The 16,247-nt window shown below is 52.6% G+C and overlaps 1 protein-coding gene across 1 annotated transcript in view; it reads left to right on the top strand.

The window, feature by feature from the left end:
* Positions 1-15,788, top strand: part of LOC142256702 (basic phospholipase A2 homolog LmutTX-like) — a 31,455-nt gene extending 15,667 nt beyond the window's left edge. Inside the window, exons 3-4 of the mRNA XM_075328551.1 lie at positions 3,696-3,802; positions 15,592-15,788. Of these exons, the coding sequence (XP_075184666.1) occupies positions 3,696-3,802; positions 15,592-15,788 (304 nt within the window). The remainder of the gene's footprint in view (positions 1-3,695; positions 3,803-15,591) is intronic.
* The last annotated feature ends 459 nt before the right edge of the window (positions 15,789-16,247 follow it).

Genomic DNA, 16,247 nt, shown 5'->3' with positions numbered 1-16,247 from the left:
TGGGGAAAGCGCGGCGTCCCCTCCTCCGCCCGCGACATATACTCATCTCCTTCTTGGCCTCCTGGCATTCGGAGGGTCTTTAGAAGCAGTTTCTCCGGCTGCAGCAGTGCATGCGCTCCTCCCCCCTCTATCTCTCCGGCCGCAGCAGTGCAGGCGCCCCTCCCACCTCTATCTCTCCGGCTGCAGCAGTGCATGCGCTCCTCCCCCCTCTATCTCTCCGGCCGCAGCAGTGCAGGCGCCCCTCCCACCTCTATCTCTCCGGCCGCAGCAGTGCAGGCGCCCCTCCCACCTCTATCTCTCCGGCCGCAGCAGTGCAGGCGCCCCTACCCCCTCTATCTCTCCGGCCGCAACAGTGCAGGCGCCCCTCCCACCTCTATCTCTCCGGCCGCAGCAGTGCAGGCGCCCCTCCCCCTTCTATCTCTCCGGCCGCAGCAGTGCAGGCGCCCCTCCCACCTCTATCTCTCCGGCTGCAGCAGTGCATGCGCTCCTCCCCCTCTATCTCTCCGGCCGCAGCAGTGCAGGCGCCCCTCCCACCTCTATCTCTCCGGCCGCAGCAGTGCAGGCGCCCCTCCCCCCTCTATCTCTCCGGCCGCAGCAGTGCATGCGCTCCTCCCACCTCTATCTCTCCGGCCGCAGCAGTGCAGGCGCCCCTCCCCCTTCTATCTCTCCGGCCGCAGCAGTGCAGGCGCCCCTCCCCCCTCTATCTCTCCGGCCGCAGCAGTGCAGGCGCCCCTCCCCCCTTTATCTCTCCGGCCACAGCAGTGCAGGCGTCCCTCCCCCCTCTATCTCTCCGGCCGCAGCAGTGCAGGCGCCCCTCCCCCCTCTATCTCTCCGGCCGCAGCAGTGCAGGCGCCCCTCCCACCTCTATCTCTCCGGCTGCAGCAGTGCAGGCGCCCCTCCCCCCTCTATCTCTCCGGCTGCAGCAGTGCAGGCGCCCCTCCCACCTCTATCTCTACGGCCGCAGCAGTGCAGGCGCCCCTCCCACCTCTATCTCTACGGCCGCAGCAGTGCAGGCGCTCCTCCCCCCTCTATCTCTCCGGCTGCAGCAGTGCAGGCGCCCCTCCCCCCTCTATCTCTACGGCTGCAGCAGTGCAGGCGCCCCTCCCCCCTCTATCTCTCCGGCTGCAGCAGTGCAGGCGCCCCTCCCCCCTCTATCTCTACGGCTGCAGCAGTGCAGGCGCCCCTCCCCCCTCTATCTCTCTGGCTGCAGCAGTGCAGGCGCCCCTCCCCCCTCTATCTCTCCGGCCGCAGCAGTGCAGGCGCTCCTCCCCCCTCTATCTCTCCGGCCGCAGCAGTGAAGGCGCTCCTCCCCCCTCTATCTCTCCGGCCGCAGCAGTGCAGGCGCCCCTCCCCCCTCTATCTCTCCGGCCACAGCAGTGCAGGCGCCTCTTCTCTCTCTCTGTGGTGAAGATGGGAAAAGACAGAACACAAAGGAGGGGAGAGCGCCCTGTGCTGAAGCCTGTGCACAGCAGGAGCAGAAAATAACAGTGACCTGCTGCTTCCTGCGGTGCCCCATCTGCTGTCTGCCGGAAGAGGCCCTGTGCGACTGGTGGCCATGGCACTCACCTAACCCGTGCTCCCCCAGCGTCCTTCTGCATCGCTGGCATGCCGGCAACTGACCAGCGTGTAAGCAGCAAAGCACATGACATCAGTTTCATGTGCGGCCACTTACAGCAGCAGCAGCTATCAGCGTATTCTCTGCTCTCCGTGCCCAGGATCATGTGTGTAGGGAGCAATATTCATGGCCCTAATTGGCGGCCGGCACATCGCAGTGCAGAGACCCGATGTACAGTATTTCAGATAGATGCGCAGCCTCCGACACACATCTATCTGAATCAGGGGCTGGGGCCAGAGGGCCCCCTGCACCCCGGGTCCGGTCACAGTGGCGATCTCTGTGACCGCGGTTGTAACATCCATGTCTCTGAGTACAGATAATGTAGTAGATGTCACCTGCAGTCCCATGTAACACCACAGATAACACAGTGATATCTCTATGAATACCGATAATGTAGTAGATGTCACCTGCAGTCCTATGTAACACCACAGATAACACAGTGATATCTCTGAGTGCAGATAATGTAGTAGATGTCACCTGCAGTCCTATGTAACACCACAGATAACACAGTGATATCTCTGAGTACAGATAATGTAGTAGATGTCACCTGCAGTCCCATGTAACACCACAGATAACACAGTGATACCTCTCTGAGTACAGATAATGCAGTAGATGTCACCTGCAGTCCCATGTAACACCACAGATAACACAGTGATATCTGTATGAGTACAGATAATGTAGTAGATGTCACCTGCAGTCCTATGTAACACCACATTTCTCCTCTCCTCTCTTCTCCTTTCTTCTCTTTTCCTGTCTTCTCTTCTCCTCTTTTCTCTTCTCCTTTCCTCTCTTCTCCTCCCATCTCCTCTCTTCTCCTATTATTTCTTCTCTTATTTCCTCTTTTCTCCTTTCTTCTTCTCCCTTCTCTTTTTCTCTCTTCTCCTCTTCTCATATTTCCTGTTCTCTGCTTTTTTTCCCTCTCCTCTCTTTCCCTCTCTTCTCATCTTTTCTCTTCTTCTCTTTTCTCCTGTCTTGTCCTCTCCTCTCTTCTCCTTTCCTCCCTTTTCCTCCCTACTCTTCTCCTCTTTTCTCCTCTCTTCTCCTCTCCTGTCTTCTCCCCTCTCTTCTGCTCCTATCCTCTCTTCTCGCCTCTCTTCTCCTCTCCTCTCTCCTCTCTTCTCTCCCCCCCTTCTCGCCTCTCCTGTTTTCTCCTCTCTTCTCCTTTTTTCTCCTCTCCTCCACTCTCTTCCCCTCTTCTCTCTTTTCCTCTCTTCTTCTCCCCTCTCCTCTTTCTTCTCCTCCCCTCTCTCTTCTCCTTTCCTTTCTTCTCCTCTCCTTTCTTCTCTTCTCTCCTCTCCTCTCTTCTTCCCTCCTCCATTCTCCTCTCCTCATTTCTCATCTTCTCTCCTCTCTTCTTTCCCTCTCCTCTCTACTCCTCTTCGCTCCTCTCTTCTTATGTTTGCTTCTCTCATCTCTTCTCCTTTCCTCTCTTCTCCTCTTCTCTTCTACTCTCTTCTCTTTTCTCCTCTCGTCTACTCCCTTCTCCTATCTTCTCTCCTCTCTTCTAATCTCCCCTCTTCTGTTCTTCTCTCCTCTCTTTTCCTCCCTACTCTTCTCCTCTTTTCTCCTCTTTTCTCCTCTATTCTCCTCTCCTGTCTTCTCTCCTCTCTTCTGCTCCTATCCTCTCTTCTCGCCTCTCTTGTTTTCTCCTCTCCTCCACTCTCTTCCCCTCTCCTCTCTTTTCCTCTCTTCTCCTCCCCTCTCCTCTCCTCTTTCTTCTCCTCTCCTCTCTCTTCTCTCCTTTCTTCTCCTCTCCTTTCTTCTCTTCTCTCCTCTCTTCTCTTCTTCCCTCCTCTCTTCTCCTCTCCTCATTTCTCCTCTTCTCTCCTTTCTTCTCCTCTCTTCTTTCCCTCTCCTCTCTACTCCTCTTCGCTCCTCTCTTCTGATGTCTGCTTCTCTCCTCTCTTCTCCTTTCCTCTCTTCCCCTCTTCCCTTCTCCTCTCTTCTCTTTTCTCCTCTTGTCTGCTCCCTTCTCCTCTCCTCTCTCCTCTCTTTTAATCTCCTCTCTTCTCTTCACCTCAACTCTCTTTTCCTCTCCTCTCCTCTCCTCTTTTCTATTGTCTTTCTTCTCCTCTCTCAGGTGCTGTCATGAACATTATTGCTGCTATATTTCAAGATTAGGTTCGCCCTGTCGTAATGAATTCCATCGTTACTCTTACACCTACAGTAACGGGACCATCACCTGCGGTAAGTCCAGGGGTCTGCTCGGGGTCAGGACACCCCTAGTAATGGGACCATCACCTGCAGCAAGTCCAGGGGTCTCCTCGGGGTCAGGACACCCCTAGTAATGGGACCATCACCTGCAGTAAGTCCGGGGGTCTCCATGGGGTCAGGACACCTCTAGTAATGGGACCATCACCTGCAGTAAGTCCAGGGGTCTCCTCGGGGTCAGGACACTCGGGGACGTTGTGAGAAGCAGAAAATTTACAATTTTGTCCTTAAAATCATTAAAGTGGAAATGCATCCAGTCGAGCAGTGTCAGGTCATGTGATGTCGGACACAACTATATATATATATATATATATATATATATATATATATTGTGAGGTAGCGCGGTCGGCTGCGCAGCAGAAGACACGGGATCCAGGCATCAAGGTTCACAGCACACGGTGTTTAATCCAAACAAAAAAAGTCCATAACAAAATACATGTGCCTCTCCAGCAGAGGGCTCAGGAAGTTCTGGTCACTTCCCCCACACCCGGCACACCTGCCCTCGTTCCTGTTTCCTTTTAACCCTTCCTTAAGCCTGTAGGGAAACAGCATTAACCCTATAGTGGATTTACTTTCTATCATGGAGTGAGCACAACCTGGGCGAGACATACCGGCCGTCATAGATAACCCCGGTCACAGTCTCACATACCCCCCCCCTCAGTTCAAGCGTGCGGGGTTGAACTCCAGCCATCAAGCACGGGCCGCGGGACAAGGCATCGGCGTTGCCCTGCAACCTACCGGCCCGGTGTTCAACCGTAAACCGGAAGTTCTGCAGAGAAAGGAACCACCGGGTAACCCGGGCATTCCGTTCCTTGGCGGACCTCATCCAGACCAGTGGAGAGTGATCCGTCACCAAGCGAAACTGCCGACCCAGCAGGTAATAGCGTAGGGACTCCAAGGCCCACTTGATCGCCAGGCACTCCTTCTCCACTACGCTATAATTCCGCTCGGGAGGGGTGAGCTTCCTACTCAAGAAGGTGACGGGGTGTTCCTCCCCCTGAACCACCTGAGACAGCACTGCCCCCAGGCCGACCTCCGAGGCGTCAGTCTGTACTATGAACTCCTTCCGGAAATCAGGGTTGACCAGAACGGGCTGTCCGCACAGGACCCCCTTCAGGGCCCGGAAGGAGTCCTCGGCCTGCGGAGTCCACCGCACCATGACGGACTTCTTGCCTTTGAGAAGGTCCGTCAAGGGGGCTGATAGTCCCGCAAAATCCTTTACAAACCTCCTGTAGTACCCCACGATACCCAGGAAGGCCCTAACCTGCTTCGTGGTCAGGGGTCTAGGCCACTTCTGGATCGCCTCAACCTTGTTAATTTGGGGCTTAATCACTCCTTGGCCTATCACGTAGCCCAAGTAGCGGGCTTCCGTGAGTCCCAATGCACATTTCTTGGGATTGGCTGTCAATCCGGCTGTTCGAAGCGCGTCCACCACCGCTTGTACCTGTTCCAAGTGGGTCTGCCAATCGGAGCTGTAAATAATGATGTCATCCAGGTACGCTGATGCATACGCCTGGTGGGGTTCCAGCACTAAGTCCATCAACCTCTGGAACGTGGCCGGAGCGCCATGTAACCCAAAAGGCAAGACAACATAGTGGAAGAGACCCTCCGGCGTAACAAAAGCTGTTTTCTCCTTGGCGGACTCCGTTAGTGGCACCTGCCAGTACCCTTTGGTCAGGTCGAGCGTGGTAAAATATCGCGCCTGTCCCAGCCTATCAATCAGCTCATCCACCCGGGGCATGGGGTAGAGATCGAACTTGGATATTTCGTTCAATCTCCTAAAGTCATTGCAGAACCTTAAGGAGCCATCGGGTTTTGGTATTAGGACAATCGGACTAGCCCATTCACTCCGGGATTTTTCGATGACCCCCAGGCGTAACATTGTCTTTACTTCCTCCGATATGGCTTGTCGTCGAGCCTCCGGCACCCGGTATGACTTCAGGCGTACCTTCAGGTGGGGCTCGGTGACAATATCATGTCGTATCAGACTGGTCCTACCGGGCAGCTCGGAGAAGACATCGGGGTTCTGCTGAACCAACCGTCTGGCCTCTCGCCTCTGTTGCTTGGTGAGGGCTTCTCCAATCCTTACTTCCGGTTCGTCCTCTCCGGAGGTCGCTGGAGCCGGATGTGAACGACCCGAAGAGGAGGGAGGTGGGGAAAAAACAGCCATCAGGCTTTCCCGTTCCTGCCAAGGTTTTAATAGGTTGACATGGTATATTTGTTCAGGTTTCCGCCTACCGGGCTGCAATACTTTATAGTTGACCACCCCGACTCTTTCCTTTATCTCGTAGGGGCCTTGCCACTGAGCCAGGAATTTGCTCTCCGCCGTGGGGATCAATACCAACACCCGATCCCCGGGTTTAAAGGTCCGCACGGTGGCTTGTCTATTGTAGCGGCCGCTTTGCGCGGCCTGAGCCTCCTGTAAGTGCTCCTTCACAATTGGCATGACCGCGCTTATGCGGTTCTGCATACCCAAAATGTGTTCAATCACACTTTTATGGGGGGTGGGCTCTTGTTCCCATGTTTCCTTTGCCAGGTCCAACAATCCCCGGGGATGGCGCCCGTATAACAATTCAAAAGGCGAAAACCCCGTGGATGCCTGTGGCACCTCTCGTATGGCAAACATCAAATAGGGAAGCATCATATCCCAGTCTTTCCCGTCTTTTGAAATCACCCTTCTTAGCATGGTTTTCAGGGTTTTATTGAAACGCTCGACTAAACCGTCCGTTTGCGGATGATACACAGACGTACGCAACTGCTTGATCTGGAGTAGCCGGCATAGCTCTTTGGTCACTTTAGACATGAATGGGGTCCCCTGATCCGTAAGGATCTCCTTGGGCAATCCCACCCGGCAGAACACAGCAAACAACTCCCGAGCTATAAGCTTTGCTGCAGTATGTCTGAGAGGTATCGCCTCGGGATACCGGGTGGCATAGTCAACGATCACTAGGATGTGTTGGTGCCCTCGAGCGGACTTTACGAGGGGCCCCACCAGATCCATCCCTATCCGTTCAAAAGGGACTTCTATAATGGGTAACGGTACCAACGGACTGCGAAAATGGGTCAGGGGTGCAGTAAGCTGACACTCCGGGCAGGTTTCGCAGAACCGTTTTACCTCCCCAAAGACCCCGGGCCAATAGAACCTTTGCAATATTCGCTCCTGCGTTTTCTTGACCCCTAGGTGGCCACTCATCAGGTGTTTATGAGCCAAGTCGAGGACCCGCCGGCGATGCGGCTGGGGCACCACCAACTGTTCTACCCCTACGCCCCGTATTTCATCTACCCGGTAGAGTAAATCCTGCTTAAGAGCGAAATGGGGGTACCTTACCTGGGCACTGGGCAGCTGTGCCACCCCGTCAACTACTGTCACCCGACTCCGGGCATGTATTAACGTAGGGTCCTGGAGTTGGGCTGTCCCAAACGTATCCGGGGACGCCTCCAACTCCGGGATGGGCTCGACCGTCTCAGCCTCTCCTGCCAATACCTCTAGGGGTGACCTATCGGGTTCACACTCTGTCCCTATCATCGTGACCCCTACGGCAGGTGTCCCGGATTCAGGATTGTAGGGCTCAGGTCCCGGACCGACCAATATCTGAGGGGACTTAGGGGGTCCCCTCCATAAAGTCCAAAAATAGGGCAGATCCCTTCCTAGGATCACGTCATAAGGAAGAGTGTTAAGAAGTCCCACCTCATGTTGCACCTGACCGCAAGGTGCTGTGATGGTGACAATCCCCGTGGGATAGTCGTGGCGGTCCCCATGTATGCAAACCACCCCCACAGTGCGTCCTGTGGCCTTTACTTTGGCTCTCAAGGTGGATCGCACAAGGGTCACTAAGCTTCCGGAATCCAACAATCCTGTAACCGGACATCCATTCACCTGTATTTGGCACAAGTGGGGCTCTGTCTCTGGGGAGACCAGGTCAGCGGTACACACCACCTGAGCATACATTGAACCCCGCCGGGTAACCCCACAATCCATGGGCTCCGTGGTGAGTGGACACTGGGCTTCCATATGTCCCACCCGCTGGCACCGCCAACATCTAATAGGGAAGGAAACCCCCTTGACAAGTTGTCGTTTAGGGTACATGGCCTTCCGGACCTCAGGAACGGCGGGCGCGGCCTCAGCCAGGATGGTAGCGGACTCCTGTACCGGTGTCGGCGGTGGGTCCTTGGCCCTAGGCTTGGAGGGGCCGGACCGACGGGCGGTACGCAAAGTCTCAGTGTCCCGTATCAAGTCCTGCGTAGCCACATGCCGCTCTACCAGGGACACTAATTGGTCCAGGGTACTCGGGTCACCCTGTCCTACCCACCGTTGAACGGTGACGGGTAAAGTGCGCACAAAACGATCCACTACTACCCTTTCCACCATTTGCGCCGGGCTCAGAGTGTCAGGCTGCAACCACTTTTTTACAAGATGTAATAAGTCATAGGCCTGGGAGCGTACGGGTTTGGCTTCCTCATAGAACCACTGATTTACCCGCTGAGCCCGTACATAGGTATTCACCCCCAACCGAGCCAGTATTTCGGCTTTCAGGGTCACATAGTCAATGGCGTCCTCGGTACCGAGGTCCAGGTACGCTTTTTGGGGTTCCCCCGTCAGATAGGGCGACAATACCTCAGCCCACTGCGGGGTCGGCAGCTTTTCCCGCTCGGCCACCCGCTCAAACACCGCCAGGAACGCTTCCACATCATCACCCGGGGTCATCTTTTGCAACGCTTGTCTCACCGCTTTCCGGACGCTGCCGTCGTCACCCGGTCCCGGGGTTGTTGCTGCCGGTCCGGCACGGATCGACTTGGCCAGGAGAACCATCTGTTCTTGGTGCCTTTTTTCCTGCAATTGTAAGGCTTGCTGCTGACGTGCATTGGCCTGATCCATCTGTTCTTGGTGCCTTTTGTCCTGCACTTGCAAGGATTGCTGCTGACGTGCATTGGCCTGCTCCATCTGTTCTTGGTGCATTTTGACCTGCACTTGCAAGGATTGCTGCTGACGTGCATTGGCCTGATCCAACTGTTCTTGGAGTTTTTTTTTCCTGCACTTGCAAGGATTGGAGCAGGTGTGCATTGGTCTGTTGCTGCTGTGCATTAGCCTGTTGCTGCTGTGCATTAGCCTGAGCCAAATGCTTTAGTATGTCCTCCATGGCGTCGCCGGGTTTGGGCTGTAGTATAGCCGCTCGAATCCAGGACATGCGCAGCTGGGTCACCAGGGATGGATGCTACACCTCACCGGCTGTCATGCCCGCCGATTCTCCACCATATGTGAGGTAGCGCGGTCGGCTGCGCAGCAGAAGACACGGGATCCAGGCATCAAGGTTCACAGCACACGGTGTTTAATCCAAACAAAAAAAGTCCATAACAAAATACATGTGCCTCTCCAGCAGAGGGCTCAGGAAGTTCTGGTCACTTCCCCCACACCCGGCACACCTGCCCTCGTTCCTGTTTCCTTTTAACCCTTCCTTAAGCCTGTAGGGAAACAGCATTAACCCTATAGTGGATTTACTTTCTATCATGGAGTGAGCACAACCTGGGCGAGACATACCGGCCGTCATAGATAACCCCGGTCACAGTCTCACAATATATATATATATATATATATATATATCTATATGTATATACCGCACTGTGCAAAAGTTTTAGGCAGGTGTGCAAAAAATGTTGCAAAGTAAGAAAACTTAGGAAGCAGACGGGGGATGTGAGATCATCACCTCCTGGACTCCTCCTTCTTAATGATATTGGCAGAATTTTGGGGGTCGTTGTTGGGAGCGAGGGAGGGGTGGGAGAATAAAGTTGTAGCCAATCAGACGCCTCCATGATGGCATAAAATTATAAATTACTTTCTGCCTGGTTTTCTCAGCATTGGGGACACCAAAAAATAGGCAACGCTAAGGACTGTAGAGTCGGTGATCGGATAAAGAAACTTAGTGCAGCAGATGAGACCCCAGGAAGATGTCCAGCAGTGCCATCAACTCAGCATGGCCAGCGACCAAAGGGATCAGCTACAGAGGCGTGAAATTCTACACCCCGACAGAGTCAGTTTATGTGGAGAGCACTCTTACCTCTACTACCCAGGGACAGAGCTCTTATCTCTACTACCCAAGGACAGTGCTCTTATCTCTACTACCCAGGGACAGCTCTCTAATCTCTACTACCCAGGGACAGCGCTCTAATCTCTACTACCCAGGGACAGCACTCTAATCTCTACTACCCAGGGACAGCGCTCTAATCTCTACTACCCAGGGACAGCACTCTAATCTCTACTACCCAGGGACAGCACTCTAATCTCTACTACCCAGGGACAGCGCTCTTATCTCTACTACCCAGGGACAGCACTCTAATCTCTACTACCCAGGGACAGCGCTCTAATCTCTACTACCCAGGGACAGCGCTCTTATCTCTACTACCCAGGGACAGCGCTCTTATCTCTACTACCCAGGGACAGCACTCTAATCTCTACTACCCAGGGACAGCGCTCTTATCTCTACTACCCAGGGACAGCACTCTAATCTCTACTACCCAGGGACAGCGCTCTTATCTCTACTACCCAGGGACAGCACTCTAATCTCTACTACCCAGGGACAGCGCTCTTATCTCTACTACCCAGGGACAGCACTCTTATCTCTACTACCCAGGGACAGTGCTCTTATCTGTGCTACCCAGGGACAGCGCTCTTATCTCTACTACCCAGGGACAGTGCTCTTATCTCTACTACCCAGGGACAGCGCTCTTATCTCTTCTACCCAGGAACAGTGCTCTTATCTGTGCTACCCAGGGACAGCGCTCTTATCTCTACTACCCAGGGACAGTGCTCTTATCTCTACTACCCAGGGACAGCGCTCTTATCTCTACTACCCAGGGACAGCACTCTTATCTCTACTACCCAGGGACAGTGCTCTTATCTCTACTACCCAGGGACAGTGCTCTTATCCCTACTACCCAGGGACAGCGCTCTTATCCCTACTACCCAGGGACAGTGCTCTTATCTCTACTACCCAGGGACAGTGCTCTTATCTCTACTACCCAGGGACAGTGCTCTTATCTCTACTACCCAGGGACAGCGCTCTTATCCCTACTACCCAGGGACAGAGCTCTTATCTCTACTACCCAGGGACAGCGCTCTTATCCCTACTACCCAGGGACAGTGCTCTTATCTCTACTACCCAGGGACAGTGCTCTTATCTCTACTACCCATTAATTATTTCCACAGTTCAGAATGGGACCATTTTTTCATTTTTATATTTATTTATATTTATATTTATTCATTATAGATTTTTTCCAACAGTTACATACATGTATAATATATACATTCCATTTACATTTTTTTCCAAGAGATCACTCATGTTTTTTCGCATTTATTTAATATTAAAAATTTATTCATAGCGTTTTTTCTTTTTTTTCTTTTTCTTTTTTTCTCCCTTTTTTTTCTCCTTTTTTTTTTTTTTTTTCTCTCCTCCTTTTTCTCCATTTTTTCTTCCTCTTTTTTTCTTTGTGTCAATGTTCACAGCTTTATTCTTCACCTCGTGCTTCTATGAGTCATAGCATCATGACGCACTGAATGATTGCGTGACCCTTTTTTTCGGATGTATATATGGGAGCTCACAACCTGCCTCTTGTCATAGTATTTTCTGTGCATTGTCCTGAGGAAGGGGACGGTTATGTCCCTGAAACGCGTAGACCTGTGAAAATAAAGAAAAAGTGATTTAATTTCAACCCTTTTGACTTCTGTGGTATGGCGCGGTATATCAACCTGCTTTCTCATACTTTTTGAACTATTCCTACTACCCAGGGACAGCGCTCTTATTCCTACTACCCAGGGACAGGGCTCTTATCTCTACTACCCAGGGACAGCGCTCTTATCCCTACTACCCAGGGACAGCGCTCTTATCCCTACTACCCAGGGACAGCGCTCTTATCCCTACTACCCAGGGACAGCGCTCTTACCTCTACTACCCAGGGACAGCGCTCTTACCCCTACTACCCAGGGACAGTGCTCTTATTCCTACTACCCAGGGACAGCGCTCTTATCTCTACTACCCAGGGACAGCGCTCTTATCTCTACTACCCAGGGACAGCGCTCTTATCCCTACTACCCAGGGACAGCGCTCTTATCCCTACTACCCAGGGACAGCGCTCTTATCTCTACTACCCAGGGACAGCGCTCTTATCCCTACTACCCAGGGACAGCGCTCTTATCTCTACTACCCAGGGACAGCGCTCTTATCTCTACTACCCAGGGACAGCGCTCTTATCTCTAGTACCCAGGGACAGTGCTCTTATCTCTACTACCCAGGGACAGCGCTCTTATCTCTACTACCCAGGGACAGCGCTCTTATCTCTACTACCCAGGGACAGTGCTCTTATCTCTACTACCCAGGGACAGCTCTCTTATCTCTACTACCCAGGGACAGAGCTCTTATCCCTACTACCCAGGAACAGCGCTCTTATCTCTACTACCCAGGGACAGCGCTCTTATCTCTACTACCCAGGGACAGCGCTCTTATCTCTACTACCCAGGGACAGGGCTCTTATCCCTACTACCCAGGAACAGCGCTCTTATCTCTACTACCCAGGGACAGCGCTCTTATCTCTACTACCCAGGGACAGCGCTCTTATCTCTACTACCCAGGGACAGTGCTCTTATCTCTACTACCCAGGGACAGCGCTCTTATCTCTACTACCCAGGGACAGAGCTCTTATCCCTACTACCCAGGAACAGCGCTCTTATCTCTACTACCCAGGGACAGCACTGTTATCTCTACTACCCAGGGACAGCGCTCTTATCTCTACTACCCAGGGACAGTGCTCTTATCTCTACTACCCAGGGACAGGGCTCTTATCTCTACTACCCAGGGACAGGGCTCTTATCTCTACTACCCAGGGACAGTGCTCTTATCTCTACTACCCAGGGACAGTGCTCTTATCTCTACTACCCAGGGACAGCGCTCTTATCTCTACTACCCAGGGACAGCGCTCTTATCTCTACTACCCAGGGACAGTGCTCTTATCTCTACTACCCAGGGACAGCGCTCTTATCTCTACTACCCAGGGACAGTGCTCTTATCTCTACTACCCAGGGACAGTGCTCTTATCTCTACTACCCAGGGACAGTGCTCTTATCTCTACTACCCAGGGACAGGGCTCTTATCCCTACTACCCAGGGACAGCGCTCTTATCCCTACTACCCAGGGACAGCGCTCTTATCCCTACTACCCAGGGACAGTGCTCTTATCTCTACTACCCAGGGACAGAGCTCTTATCTCTACTACCCAGGGACAGCGCTCTTATCTCTACTACCCAGGGACAGCGCTCTTATCTCTACTACCCAGGGACAGCGCTCTTATCTCTACTACCCAGGGACAGTGCTCTTATCTCTACTACCCAGGGACAGAGCTCTTATCTCTACTACCCAGGGACAGCGCTCTTATCTCTACTACCCAGGGACAGTGCTCTTATCTCTACTACCCAGGGACAGCGCTCTTATCTCTACTACCCAGGGACAGTGCTCTTATCTCTACTACCCAGGGACAGCACTGTTATCTCTACTACCCAGGGACAGCGCTCTTATCTCTACTACCCAGGGACAGTGCTCTTATCTCTACTACCCAGGGACAGCGCTCTTATCTCTACTACCCAGGGACAGCGCTCTTATCTCTACTACCCAGGGACAGCGCTCTTATCTCTACTACCCAGGGACAGCGCTCTTATCTCTACTACCCAGGGACAGTGCTCTTATCCCTACTACCCAGGGACAGCGCTCTTATCTCTACTACCCAGGGACAGCGCTCTTATCTCTACTACCCAGGAACAGTGCTCTTATCTCTACTACCCAGGGACAGCACTGTTATCTCTACTACCCAGGGACAGTGCTCTTATCTCTACTACCCAGGGACAGTGCTCTTATCTCTACTACCCAGGGACAGCGCTCTTATCTCTACTACCCAGGGACAGCTCTCTTATCTCTACTACCCAGGGACAGAGCTCTTATCCCTACTACCCAGGAACAGCGCTCTTATCTCTACTACCCAGGGACAGCACTGTTATCTCTACTACCCAGGGACAGCGCTCTTATCTCTACTACCCAGTGACAGCGCTCTTATCTCTACTACCCAGGGACAGCTCTCTTATCTCTACTACCCAGGGACAGCGCTCTTATCTCTACTACCCAGGGACAGCGCTCTTATCTCTACTACCCAGGGACAGCGCTCTTATCTCTACTACCCAGGGACAGCGCTCTTATCTCTACTACCCAGGCACAGCGCTCTTATCTCTACTACCCAGGGACAGCACTCTAATCTCTACTACCCAGGGACAGTGCTCTTATCTCTACTACCCAGGGACAGTGCTCTTATCTCTACTACCCAGGGACAGCGCTCTTATCTCTACTACCCAGGGACAGCGCTCTTATCTCTACTACCCAGGGACAGCGCTCTTATCTCTACTACCCAGGGACAGCGCTCTTATCTCTACTACCCAGGCACAGCGCTCTTATCTCTACTACCCAGGGACAGCGCTCTTATCTCTACTACCCAGGCACAGCGCTCTTATCTCTACTACCCAGGCACAGCGCTCTTATCTCTACTACCCAGGGACAGCGCTCTTATCTCTACTACCCAGGGACAGCGCTCTTATCTCTACTACCCAGGCACAGCGCTCTTATCTCTACTACCCAGGGACAGCGCTCTTATCTCTACTACCCAGGGACAGTGCTCTTATCTCTACTACCCAGGGACAGTGCTCTTATCTCTACTACCCAGGGACAGCGCTCTTATCTCTACTACCCAGGGACAGCGCTCTTATCTCTACTACCCAGGGACAGCGCTCTTATCTCTACTACCCAGGGACAGCGCTCTTATCTCTACTACCCAGGCACAGCGCTCTTATCTCTACTACCCAGGCACAGCGCTCTTATCTCTACTACCCAGGGACAGCACTCTAATCTCTACTACCCAGGGACAGTGCTCTTATCTCTACTACCCAGGGACAGTGCTCTTATCTCTACTACCCAGGGACAGCGCTCTTATCTCTACTACCCAGGGACAGCGCTCTTATCTCTACTACCCAGGGACAGTGCTCTTATCTCTACTACCCAGGGACAGCGCTCTTCATCTATTGTCCTATCTCTTAATATAATATATACTTTATTGTTGATCCTCTCCATAATTTTCCCCCTTCTTTGTCTGTTACTGTTCATATTGCTTGTTGGATTCTTGGGGGATTCACCCATATATATTTATACAGCCCACCCTGTATACCTGGCACAAAATTCCATAAGGTGCACAAAATCAGTTTTACACCACATGTATGCAACAAACTTTTGCTTTAATCGTCCCCAAAGAGAAAAATAATTTGTACAAGTCTTCCCTTCTGCAGAGATTAATGTTACTAATATCTGAGGTATGTTCTTTCCGGTCAGTGTCCTCTCCGGTCAGTGTTCTCTCCGGTCAGTGTTCTCTCCGGTCAGTGTCCTCTCCGGTCAGTGTTCTCTCCGGTCAGTGTCCTCTCCGCTCAGTGTCCTCTCCGCTCAGTGTCCTCTCCGCTCAGTGTCCTCTCCGCTCAGTGTCCTCTCCGCTCAGTGTCCTCTCCGCTCAGTGTTCTCTCTGGTCAGTGTCCTCTCCGGTCAGTGTCCTCTCCGGTCAGTGTCCTCTCCGGTCAGTGTCCTCTCCGGTCAGTGATCTCTCCGGTCAGTGTTCTCTCCGGTCAGTGTTCTCTCCGGTCAGTGTTACCGCTGATTTGTGGATGATAAATGATGGATGTTTCTTTTATTCCCACAGATCACAGTGTGTACTTGAATGACTGTGCGATAACAACCTGCGAGTGCGACCGGGAAACCGTGATGTGTCTGATGGATCCAGAGGATTCAGAATCCAAATACAGCGAGTCGTGTTCTCGTAAATTCCAGCCTTGTAGCAAATTTACAAAGTGGATGTCATCCTACAGAAAGAATGTGAAGAAAATAAATCCACAATAATCGTAAATCCTTGTGTCATTCTCTTGTGAAATTTACCCTGAATTCAGTCACATCTACAGACATAATCTCCAGTATTGTCTGTTCTCCTATGCCGGCACAGCACTGGAAGTTGCGCAGGCGCAGTTCGAACGATGCTTTGGCTTCCAGGTCCTCACTGCACGCACACAAACACGTGAGCACATAGACACACATAGCACACACACACACATGAGCACATACACACACATAGCACACACACACGTGAGCACATACACACACATAGCAGACACACACACACGTGAGCACATACACACACATAGCACACACACACGTGAGCACATACACACACATAGCAGACACACACACACGTGAGCACATAGACACACATAGCGCACACACACGTGAGCACATACACACACAAGGCAGACACACACGTGAGCACATACACACACATAGCACACACACACACACACGTGAGCA

This window comes from Anomaloglossus baeobatrachus, chromosome 11 (genome assembly GCF_048569485.1).
Source record: "Anomaloglossus baeobatrachus isolate aAnoBae1 chromosome 11, aAnoBae1.hap1, whole genome shotgun sequence".
NCBI lineage: Eukaryota > Metazoa > Chordata > Amphibia > Anura > Aromobatidae > Anomaloglossus > Anomaloglossus baeobatrachus.
The sequence above is the reverse complement of the archived record's forward strand: the minus strand, read 5'-3'. Positions and strand labels throughout refer to the sequence as shown.